This window comes from Brachionichthys hirsutus, chromosome 20, assembly GCF_040956055.1.
Source record: "Brachionichthys hirsutus isolate HB-005 chromosome 20, CSIRO-AGI_Bhir_v1, whole genome shotgun sequence".
Taxonomy (NCBI): Eukaryota; Metazoa; Chordata; class Actinopteri; order Lophiiformes; family Brachionichthyidae; genus Brachionichthys; species Brachionichthys hirsutus.
In genome coordinates this window covers 10,440,862-10,453,361 of record NC_090916.1, presented here as the reverse complement: position 1 = coordinate 10,453,361, position 12,500 = coordinate 10,440,862, and the positions used below count along the sequence as shown (strand labels likewise).

At 44.9% G+C, this 12,500-nt stretch overlaps 1 protein-coding gene across 1 annotated transcript in view; it reads left to right on the top strand.

Annotated features, from left to right (window-relative positions):
• LOC137909688 (utrophin-like) overlaps positions 1–12,500 on the top strand; it is a 43,420-nt gene that overhangs the window by 30,622 nt on the left and 298 nt on the right. Inside the window, exons 8-16 of the mRNA XM_068754149.1 lie at positions 930–1,045; positions 1,503–1,669; positions 5,781–6,005; positions 8,635–8,816; positions 10,185–10,335; positions 10,739–10,858; positions 11,590–11,691; positions 11,953–12,060; positions 12,158–12,337. Coding sequence (XP_068610250.1) covers positions 930–1,045; positions 1,503–1,669; positions 5,781–6,005; positions 8,635–8,816; positions 10,185–10,335; positions 10,739–10,858; positions 11,590–11,691; positions 11,953–12,060; positions 12,158–12,337 — 1,351 coding nt within the window. The remainder of the gene's footprint in view (positions 1–929; positions 1,046–1,502; positions 1,670–5,780; positions 6,006–8,634; positions 8,817–10,184; positions 10,336–10,738; positions 10,859–11,589; positions 11,692–11,952; positions 12,061–12,157; positions 12,338–12,500) is intronic.

The window sequence follows — 12,500 nt, the reverse complement described above, 5'->3', positions numbered from 1 at the left end:
CTGCAGCATCTGTTTGATGTTTGGACCAAACACTGGCTCAGATATTTCATACCAGTGTTTGGTACGTGTAGAATAAGTGAATATGTCTCCTTTGAGGAGGCGTCAGTTCTCATCAGTGTCGCTGGTTGGAGGTCAGGCTGACTCTGACTCTGACTCTGACTCTGACTCTGACTCTGACTGACTCTGACTCTGACTCTGACTCTGACTGACTCTGACTCTGACTCTGACTGACTCTGACTCTGACTCTGACTCTGACTCTGACTCTGACTCTGACTCTTACCTCCGTTTACTCGCCTGCTACTTTGTGTTTCTCTGTGTGCCGCTGTGTGTGAAAGAAAGTGCATGAGTGGTGTCGCTCCTTCTGTATCCATTTGTTCTCCCAAGTGACAAACCCCTCACACACACACGCACACGCACACACACACACACACACACGCACACACGCACACACACGCACCGGGCTGTGAGAAAGGCCGGTGTTGGTTTAGGCCTGGGCCAGGATTTAGGGGGTCACTGAGCACACAAATTCCATACCCATCCAGTCTCGACCCAGGTCTTCCCTGCACCACAATGATGATTCGTCTTTTTCTATATAAGGCAGTGGCCCCCAGCCTTTTTCCTGCCACCGACCGGTTTCATGCCGGGCAATCTCTTAACTCTTTGAGTGCCATTCACGTCTAAAGACGTTTTTTATATCCCAAACATTCACTGCCAACCCTGACATTAAAATCTGCTTATCTTCAATGGCCAATAACTCCAGTAGAAATATAGTAGGAACGCGCTTTATTTTTCTGATGCAAGAAGAGACGTTGATCATTTGGTAGGTTCGGTGTTTGCATCGGCATAGTAAAGAATATTTTGTGTGGCTTGAAAAATCAGGGAAAATGCACAAAAACTGTGGCTGGCAGTCAATGAGTTAATGTGTTCAGGCCAGGCGCCTTCAGCTGGGATGAAGTGGTCAGACTGAGCCCCCTGGAGAGACTGGACCACGCCTTCACCGTAGCCAGAGACCAGCTGGCTATCGAGAGGCTTCTGGATCCTGAAGGTAACTCATTTCCTTCTTTTTGAAATGTATTTTAAAAGCCTTTTATAGCGGTCCCATACAAAAGAGGGCTGAATGTGGACTAAACTTCAGCTCACTGCATGGAATCATACCTCATGCCCTGCCAGCAGGTGACTCATCACGTATGACTCATCATGTATGACTCATCACGTATGACTTTAGAATCTGCTTTGGCGGGAGATTTTTGAGATGCACTTCTCGTTCATGTAGCACCTGTAGAGACTCGGGGGTCGTCTACGTGTCCCAACTGAGACACGAACAAGCGTGACCTGTGTTAACCCCACCCTTCCTTCTCATCTTCACCTGTCCCTCTCAACCCCCTGTGTCCACCCCATCGTCCTATCATCCTTTCTCTCTTTTGGGTCTATGCATCGCTCACAGCTGATCTTTGTGCTGCTCATACACCTCCCTCCCATCATCTTGTACTCCTCTCTCTCAGATGTGGCGGTACAATTACCAGATAAGAAGTCCGTCATCATGTACGTGACATCGCTGTTTGCTGCGTTGCCCAAAGACGTCAGCATGGAGGCTATCAGAGAAGTAGAAACCCTGCCTCGCAAATACAAGCTGGAGTCTGAGGACTCGGGCCAGAGCCTCTGTGCACAGGTAAAAAATACTAAAAAGAACTGTTTAGGGCTTTTTCAAATCATATTTCTCAGTAATGTGTGAGGGATCCGGTGATAAGGCTAAGAGGAGAGTCATTCTGAACCAACAACCTTCTGAGGTGTGCGTGGTTTAAGCAGGTAATCTTTCATGAGCAAGAATCCACAGTTGGTAAAAGGTAGGGGTGTGGCAGGGAGCGGAAAGAAGAAAGGGGGGGCTTGCTCTGTTTGTTAACGACAGATGGTACAACACACACCTGAAGCAGCAGGTGTGCTACTTGTGCTGGTCGTCTCCCGACGGAGTTCTCGCGTGACAGTGTTTTGTGTAACGTCCTCCCTCGGCCTGCGGGCGGCTCCACAGCGCGGTGAGTCCGATGTGCCATCCCAGTGATCGCTGCTCATCGGTGGAGATTTGAACCATGCCTCCCTCCCCACATAACAGAAGCTGGATTCACTGTACGCCAATATGAAGGGCGCTTACGCCTCCGCCCTGCTCGGACCACAACCTCGCTCATCTGTCCCCCCAATCCACCCCCACGGTGAGAAGAGGTGCCTCCACTGAGGAGTCTCTGCAGCTCTCATCGAGACACACACACTCACATCACCGTGCCGGCCCAGAGACTACGGTACTGATCTTAAAGTCCACCTGATCCAGAAGAGTGCTTTCAGCTCGGGGGACAGAGTTCAGTGCGAGCTACAGTGGAGGGTCAGCACGGCAAAGAGGAGGGGCTGGGCCAGAACAACACGCGGGACGTGTGGAGGGGGCTGAAGACCATCTCCGGGTCCGGGGGGAGCGCCAGTGGGACAGTAAATGGAGACCAGCGCTGGACTGGGGAATTGAACCTGCCCCCAGCCCGTACTTAGCCCAGTCCACATGGACTATCACCACCTCCGTCGCACCCATGTCTCCAGCTCACTCCACTTGGACTGTTTCCCCTGCCCCCCCCCCCCCACACTGACCAGTCCACAATGGTCACGCCCGCCCCTCCCCCTCTCCATCACATCGGACCAGGTGAGGAGAGAACTGAGACGACTGAAGCAGGACCGGGCGGCATTAGCCCCAGGCTGCTGAGGACCTGCGTGGACCAGCCCTGTGAGGTGAACCTCAGTCCCCGTCCTGCAGAAGACTTCCTGTGTGGTCCCTCATCCTAGAACACCGCCCGCCAGGGAACCGGCCCACTACAGACCAGTTGCCTTGACCTCCCACCTGATGAAAACCATGGCGAGGCCCTCACCCACCTCTGTGGTGAGCGCCACCCTGGACCCGCTGCATTTCGCCTATCGGAGTGGAAGACGCCGCCACCCACCTGCAGACTGCCGGGAGTCCTGTGAGAGTCATGTTCTTTGATTTCTCCATCCGGCCAGCCCTGCTGCGGAGGACGCTGGGCGTGGTTGTCTGCAGCACTGGGCCCCCCCAGGGTTACAGTCCTCTCACCCTTCAGGGTGGCTGGCTGCTGTATGGTCCAGAACATCCGGTGCAGGTTGGACCACTCGAAGCTGGAATTATGTAGGTCGGCAAATCCTGCAACCTGGCATAAATTGAATTTCTCGGCTGGAATAATGAAAGTTTGCCGGACCGCTGCACCGGAGCGGTGGCGCCGTCTGCGTTTGGGAGCGCGGGGACGCTGGGTCGTATGCGGAACACGTGGGACGCTTACACTGGTTTTGGGACACGGTTTTCTCGCCCATGTGGTGAGAAATCGAGTGCAAATGAGGACAAGCTGCTCAGTTCAGTGAAGTATTTCAGCTCGACTTTATTCCAGTACCTATTGTTTGCTCGCCTGGCTGTAAAATCAAATGTGTAATCGTTTAGCATGTATATTTAATTGTACAGATGTCACATATCATATTAAAAGAATGTTACAGTTTTAATGCAGGCTGACTAAGACTATGCTGGGTGCTTTAGGGTGCTTATTTAGGGACCCCCTGTAATCTGGAATTTTCCGGATTCCGGGAAGCCTCGGGTCCGGAAGTTTCGGGATTCGGGAGGTTCAAGCTGTACTATGTATCTTTTATCCTCAGATGTATTTAGTCCTGTTTTCTTTGACCCTTTCTGAATCTCTTGAATGATGATGTTAGCTGTGTTTTATATACGCTTAGCTCACCTTGGTTCTGCACCAGATTATTCATGATTGTGTTCTGATGGAAGCCTAAACAACAGAGTGTAACGCAGCTTCATTGATCCCCGTGCCTGAGCTATTACATGTCCCCTGGTGACTTCCTGCCTGAGCCCCCTTTCTGTAGCAGTGAAAGTTGTGATATCGTTCTATAAATGATGAGGTAACTCGTCGTTGGAGACCATCATTTCTTCCACCATTGTTGCTGTGTTTGTGATGAGATTCAGTTCTAAGGCCACAGACTCCTTATGTTGAGGCAGATGGAGCAATCACTCCCTCAGTTCCTTCATTCTCATTGCACGACTCATGAAGAGGGACATGAGGCGTGAGTCACCCCTCGGACGGAGCTGCATGCTGCTGCAAACGAAGGGATAGGATGAGGGGGGGGGGCGTTGATGGAGATGATGGTGGTCAGTCGACTAACGTGACTTATTTGACAGCATTGTCTGAATTCAATTGGACTTGCCAAATTATTTTTATATTTTAAGTAACAAACCAAGCTATATAATTTGTCCATTTCTAGTTGTCCTTCCTTTTCGTCCCTTACTCTAGTCTTCACACACGCGTCACTGGGGACGTTGGTTTTAGTCATGAACCCACCTCTTGGGTGTTTTTTTTGCCTCCTTCACACATCCTGGAACAAATGCTGGAAAAGTCTTAGAAAGCTCTGGCTGGTCCAGGCGGGGGTTTTCGTTCCTGGAACCCCCCACCCCCACGGTCAGAGGGAGTGACGTGTAATGCTGCTGGTAGTGAGATGGAGTGGAAGGAAAAATGAAGACTTGCAGGTACACCTTTCATTGATTGTAAACGCTGATTGTTTATTGTGCTTTCGTTGCTAGGGACAACAGCATTAGCAGGAGAGACGTTATTTCAGAGAGCTTGACAGTTGGACTGTCACTGATAAGACTCACAACTGCAGAATCGAGTCCAGCGAGTCATCGGGTGGTGATAACGTTTTCTGCAGAGCCTGACCACAGCTTTTTCTTTACAGCCGTTTGAGTCAATAAATAGACGCAGGCTGCAATTCTCTCTCTCTCTCTCTCTCTCTCCCTCTGGCCCGTCTTTTCCAGCCTACACGGGTCTAACATAAGGCCTTACAGTATTTTAGTAACTTATTCCGAAAGGCCATTGGATCTTTTCAGCGTCTGGCTTTGTTCCCTGAGTCTGCTCCACAGGAACAAAGGGCCGTTTGATGGGCTGTGGCAGGCCACACACCCAGTTGCATTTCTGTCATTCTTCACTTGGCATGGCTGCTGCTGCAGATTTTTATCTTCTGTTCATTTCAGATTCTGACCTTTTATTGTAAGATTTTTCCTACATTTCCTTCAGAAATAAGACAACTTGAAATACTTTTCTGTTGCTGTTTTCTATAAATGGTAACACTGGAGTGGAATTCACAGCTGAAATGGTCCATGCGTCTGTTTCGTAGCCGTTCATCCTGTGCACTGGGCCTGTTTCAGCTGCCAGTGGGTGAGAGGTGGGCTTGTTCACGGTTCATCTCAGGGCATAGGAAGACAAACAGCGCCACAGTTTTGATTGTGTTTCAGTAGGTGCAAATCATTTGCCTCACTTAAGGCGTTGGGCTGAAGAACATATTCAGAGCTGTTGGTCGCCCTGCGCTGACGGGGCTGCAGCCGCCGCATGGCGCATGGGACCTGTGTCCTTGGGGTATGGTTGTCCTCTGAGACTGTGCTGTGTCTCCATTAAATTCACCTGGGATACCTGCAGTTCCTCTTTTGTGTTTGTATGTCTAAGCTAAGCAAGGCTTCAGAGGAACCTCTCCTGGACATCTGATGTTCAATGAGTGGAAAGCAAACCAAAGGTCTCGGGCTTGGCTCTGATGCTTCGTTTTTCTCCGATGTGCATTCCTCCTGTTCCCCATTATCTTGTGATGTTAAAACCATTCCGTTTCATTCTTTTAGTTGTATTTTTCTCAACATAAAGTAGTGATAAACGTTTAAACACATGTCCTATAATCTTGTTTCTTCATGATTTCAGGATGTACAGATGGAGGGGACGGGCAGTAGTCCACAGCCTGAGGCTCCCATGATGGAGCTGGAGGGCGAGCAGCAGGGCAGCCTGCTGGAAGTGGACTTGGACAGCTACCAGACCACGCTGGAGGAGGTGCTTACCTGGCTACTGTCGGCAGAGGATGCCCTCCAGATTCAGGATGAGGTGTCGGACGATGTGGAGGAAGTCAAAGAGCAGTTTCACACACACGAGGTAAAACAGCTTCTGCATGTTGGGCAAAGGGTTAAAGAGCTGGGAACATGCATGTGTAATGAGACGGTGGTGTGAACATGTTTATTTAACTGTAATTAAGACACACAGTTGTGCAGTTGTTTTCTGTATATGCTGGGAATGCCAGTAATTCTGCTGAGGATGGTGAGGCGCCCCGATGGGGCCCTGGTCCAGAGCGGCTGTGCTCATTTGATACGGTGTCGTTGCAGGGTTTGTGTCTGTGCGTGTGTTTGCAAGGACATTGGCAGGATTCCTTTGGTGGTAATATTAGTGAAGTCTAATGTCTGGAATCCAGGTCACAGCAGAAAGCTGGTAGTTAGACAGAGTGGGGGGGGGGGGGGGGGGGCTCAAACAGTTAGGCCTTTCAGGAAGTCTAAATAAAATCACTCCAGTTGTTGTTCATAAACGTACTTAATCCAGTTCCTCCAGCAAAGCATTATCAGAAACGATGTGCCCACAGAGCACACACATCACAAACAATAACCCACGTCATGGACGGAAAAGCAGCAAAAAGCAGCTCCTCAAAGGCTGAGAGGAATCCTTCAGAGCTGCTCCTCTTCTTCAGTGTGAGCTCAGATGGATATTTTATGGAGTCTGTTTGCACTCACAGGCTCGTCTCTCTGTTGCTACAGTAAGACCTGCAGACTGCAGAGGTGGTACTTCGTTCTTAAGTGAGGCTTAAGTGTGGGAAGAGAAATGTATCCAGATGTTAGCATTTCAGCGCCAAGCGCCGGCATGGAGCCCATATGCATTTGGGTTGGACTGAGGGTATGCGGTTATACGCTGTATACCACGGGCCCCCAAACTTTGTCCTGTGAGGGCCACATGACTCTTCCCTTCTCTGATGGGGGGCCGGGGTCAGTTTGTACAGGAAATGTGTGACGATGGCAGGGGGGCCTAAACATTTATTGTTTTCCAGACAGCCACCAAGTAACCCTTCACAGAAAAAAAGTCAGGAAATGAATAATAACACTATTAATACAATAAATAATAACACTATTAATACAATAAATAATAACACTATTAATACAGTAAATAATAACACTATTAATACAATAAATAATAACACTATTAATACAATAAATAATAACACTATTAATACAATAAATAATAACACTATTAATACAATAAATAATAACACTATTAATACAGTAAATAATAACACTATTAATACAATAAATAATAACACTATTAATACAATAAATAATAACACTATTAATACAATAAATAATAACACTATTAATACAATAAATAATAACACTATTAATAGAATAAATAATAACACTATTAATACAATAAATAATAACACTATTAATAGAATACATAATAACACTGTTAATACAATAAATAATAACACTATTAATACAATAAATAATAACACTATTAATACAATAAATAATAACACTGTTAATGAAATAAATAATAACACTATTAATGAAATAAATAATAACACTATTAATAGAATAAATAATAACACTATTAATACAATAAATAATAACACTGTTAATAAAATAAATAATAACACTATTAATACAATAAATAATAACACTATTAATAGAATAAATGACACTGTTAATAAAATAAATAATAACACTATTACTAGAATAAATAATAACACTGTTAATAAAATAAATAATAACACTATTAATAGAATAAATAATAACACTATTAATAGAATAAATAATAACACTATTAATACAATAAATAATAACACTATTAATAGAATAAATAATAACACTATTAATAAAATAAATAATAACACTAATACAATAAATAATAACACTGTTAATAAAATAAATAATAACACTATTAATAGAATAAATAATAACACTATTAATAAAATAAATAATAACACTATTAATAGAATAAATAATAACACTGTTAATAAAATAAATAATAACACTATTAATACAATAAATAATAACACTATTAATAGAATAAATAATAAAACTATTAATAGAATAAATAATAACACTATTAATAGAATAAATAATAACACTATTAATAGAATAAATAATAACACTATTAATACAATAAATAATAACACTGTTAATAAAATAAATAATAACACTATTAATAGAATAAATAATAACACTATTAATAAAATAAATACTAACACTATTAATACTATACATAATAACACTATTAATAGAATAAATAATAACACTGTTAATAAAATAAATAATAACACTATTAATACAATAAATAATAACACTAATAAAATAAATAATAACACTATTAATACAATAAATAATAACACTGTTAATAAAATAAATAATAACACTATTAATACAATAAATAATAACACTAATAAAATAAATAATAACACTATTAATAAAATAAATAATAACTAAATAACCCTTTCAGGGAACATTACCTTTTTAGGAAACAAAAGCTTGAATTAATGACCCTCTTAAATGCACCCCATACCATTATTGATCCCCCACCGGCTACTCATGTTGAGAATAAGAAAAACCATTGTGGGTATCTTTGAGTTTATTCTGTAATTTATCTCAAAGCTGTTTTGTTTTCTGTTTAGCAGGTTGAATGTTTTACGTTTTGTGGATTTGCTGTACACATCATAATTATACCCCCCCCCCCCCCCAATAAGGCCTTTATGATGGAGCTGACAGCGCACCAGAGCAGTGTGGGTAATGTGCTCCAAGCTGGTAACCAACTGATCGCCCAGGGCCACCTGACAGAAGAGGAAGAAGATGAAATCCGAGAGCAGATGACCCTCCTCAACTCCCGCTGGGAGAGCCTCAGAGTGGCCAGCATGGACCGTCAGGCCAGGTAGATGCATGTACACCTGCTAGTCACGAGTGGTAAGGCAGGTTTGTTCACAAATATCACACAGGTTGTACTTGGTTTCATATAAATAACCGAGGAAGAGCCGAGGCCGCAGTGTGTGGTCTGTGGTGAAGTTCCCAGCAATGAATCCGTGAAACCAGCGCACCTCGAACGGCACCTTTTAGCAAAACACACGGCGCTGAAAGATAAACCACTGGATGTTTCTCTAAGAAAGCTGTCGCGATGCAGTCATGTGTTACATCCACGGCTAAAGCACAGGAGGCGTCATACCACGCCAGCCTCCGTATAACGAAAGCCGGAAAGCCCCGCACGATTGGCGAGCAACTGTGCCTGCCAGTAGCCAAATAAATTACACACATGTGCTGGAAGAAAGCTGCTAAACAATTAAACAGTGACACTTCCAAACGACAGCGTCACGGAGAATACGGACCATGGCAGATAACGTTAAAAAGACTGACTGGAGTCGGTATGATTCCCTCAAGCTGGACAAGACGACCGATGTTGCAGATTTGGCTAATTTTCACGTGTACGTTAGATATGAGTGTGATGGTGCAGCTCAGGTCTGTCCTGCCAACCACTGGAGGCCAGAACTACAGCCGAGCACATATTCCAGGTACTGGACACCTTCATCCAAGAGAACGGGCTCGATTGGAAAAAGCGATACCAGGCCGCCTCAGCGGGGGAGCAGCCCGGATTCGTGAGGTGGCGCCTGAGATGCAATGGACTCACTGCGGCATCCATCCCGAGGCACTTGCAGTGAAGAAGATGCCCGATGAGCTGAAGGCCGTGCTTGACTCGGCTGTAAAAACACCGATGCACTCTCGTCTGTTCCATGTGCTCCGTGATGAAATGGGCAGCGAGCATGTCCGGCTGCTGCTTCATACAGAATTCAGACGGCTATCCACAGGAACGGTGCCTTCAGGACTTTTGAGTGGCCCCATACCGACCGTATCACACAAGCTGTCTCACTCCACGCCGGGCAGCGCTCGACGAGCCGACCAACAGTCACGACATCGGTGGAAAAACTAAACATTTGGAAATGTGTAAAAATATGTGCTGTCATTTTTAAATCTGCAAGTGTGTATCGAGAATTTGTTTGTCTGTAATCAGATTAATGTGCAAAAGATATGCAGAAAGTTAAATTGTATGCATATTTGTAAGTGTACTGAGGTTTAGAAATGTACTGTACAAATCTGTAAATGAATAGATCTGCTACATTTCCATGTCATTCATTGGTTTTGGGCTCGTCTGTGGGAATTAGACACAACATTGTTGCTCATTTTAAAGCTCTCCTATATCTCTGCTCGCCTACCTTACTGTCTTCTCATGCGCTGCCGTCTTTCTATACAGACTCCACGAAGTCCTGATGGATCTCCAGCAGCAACAGCTCCAGCAGCTTTCTGATTGGCTTACGCAGACAGAAGAGCGAATCATAAAAATGGAGACTGAACCGACAGCTGAAGACGTGGAGAGCTACCAAGAACGGATGGAGCAGCACAAGGTAAACCACGCTTCCCTTTCCCTGCTTATGCATTAATGAATCTGATCAATGACGAAAGGGTGAGCAGTATATGGATGATGGGACAAAGTAAAGTGGAAGCTCACTTCTCAAACGACTCGGTTTTCGACCACACAAAATGGAGTTTAAATTCCTTACGTTGGTTTCCATGTCCTCCAGGATAGAGTAGAAGGTCTGCCTCCTCAGCCGTCAGTGCACCCATGGCCGTGCCCCCTCCTATCTAAAGGAGCCCATTGAACCTCCGTCCTCCACCCTCTCCCTTTGTTCTGGGAACTCCAACTGACTCGGAGTGCCCTCCCTGACCACCTGAGAGCACCACAGCCTGTAGATGCTTTTAAAAGTGGGGGATTTGTGCTGAAGTCGGTCTTTGGGTTTCTCCATTCAGGATCTTCAGAATGACTTGGAGGTTGAGCAGGTGAGAGTCAACTCTCTTACACACATGGTCGTTGTGGTGGATGAGAACAGTGGTGAGAGCGTCACAGCTGCCCTGGAGGAGCAACTACAAGTAAGCTGACGGCCTGCATGTCCCTCCAGTGCATCTACAGCAGGGGGGTCAAACTCGTGTTCTCCGAGGGCCACATCAGCATTACGGCTGCCCTCAAAGGGCCAGATGTAAATGTAAATAAATGTAACTACTCCTTAACATGCTGCTAAATAACTGTATTTACTACATACTTAATTAAATTATAAATATTACATATGCAGTTGCATAGTTCTAAAAATATATCGATACCTTACTGCTGTAAAAATATCCGCCGAGGTTATGTAATCGCCGGCGTCTGTCTGTAATTTGTTCTTCAATATCTCCATTGATTATTGACCGATATTTAGGGAATTTAACACAGTCATGTAGGGTGGGGGGGGGGGGGGGGTCTCTATCTCACCACTGAATATCATCTGGGTCGTTATCTAGAATGGAGTCAGCAACAAATATTTAATTTTAACATTAAAACCATTTACAGATTAAAGATCAGTTACAAATATCAACTCTGATTCACTTTTACTGTTCAGCATTTTACTAAAACAAATGTCTGACCAAAGCTCTTGTGGGCCACAGAAAATGACGTGGCGAGCCACATTGGCCCCCGGGCCTTGAGTTTGACACATATGATCTACAGCATCTGATGCATTTAAAGTCCTGATTCAAATTGAGTTCAGATTTTCCTCTGCTTTATATGATTCTTTTTTTAAGCCGTCTTCAAGCTACATTAACGTTTGTCTCTGTCCTGCTTCAAGTCTTTAGGGGAACGCTGGGCGGCTGTGTGTCGCTGGACGGAGGCGAGGTGGCACAAGCTGCAGCAACTCTTCATGGTGTGGCAACAACTTCTATCAGACCAGGTGAGACTTTCAGCTGGTTGTCCTCCTCACACAGTCGTGGACACCCTCTCACACATCTGCCTGAGCCCAAGTAAGGAGTTCTGATAGATCACGTCAGTATTTGGATCTCAGGGTTTACCCTGGAGGACACTGTCATAAAGCACGGTAGTGGTCTTAGCTCTTTCCAGCGCACAGTGAATATTTACATGTCAGATACAAAATATAGCAGAAGGTTTTGCATCCAATCTTTATTTAAACTAATTCTGTTTTCTGAACCTGTAGAGTTTATTTCGAGCGTGGCTGGCAGAAAAAGAGGAGGCCTTGAGGGACGTACAGACCAGCAACTTTAAGAGCCCAAGTGAAATGAATGCTAACGTGTGCCAGTTAGCGGTAGGTAGTCTGCCGAGTCACAGCGGATGCTTTAACAACAAATACCTGTCACCTGTACGAAAGGTTTCATGTTTGGCTTGACTTCAATTTCGTGTAGATTTTAAAGGAAGACATGGAAAAGAAGAAGAAGACCCTTGACCAGCTCTCTGATGCAGGGCAGGATGTGATGTTGCTGCTGCAGAGCCCTGAAGCTGGAGCCAAGATTGAAGGAGACACAGAGGAGCTGGCACATAGATGGGACAACCTCGTGCAGAAGCTGGAGGACCACTCCTTCCAGGTGTGTTTGCTTTTTGACCCATTATTTCCAGTACCACATCGGAAGAGGTTTTATCTTCTTGTCTACTGTGCAAGACAAATCCCAGGAAGACCGATCTACAGAGGTTAGTATTTCTGGTTTGTCACTGACGCTCCGACCTGCTGCTAAGGTAATGGAAGCCGTG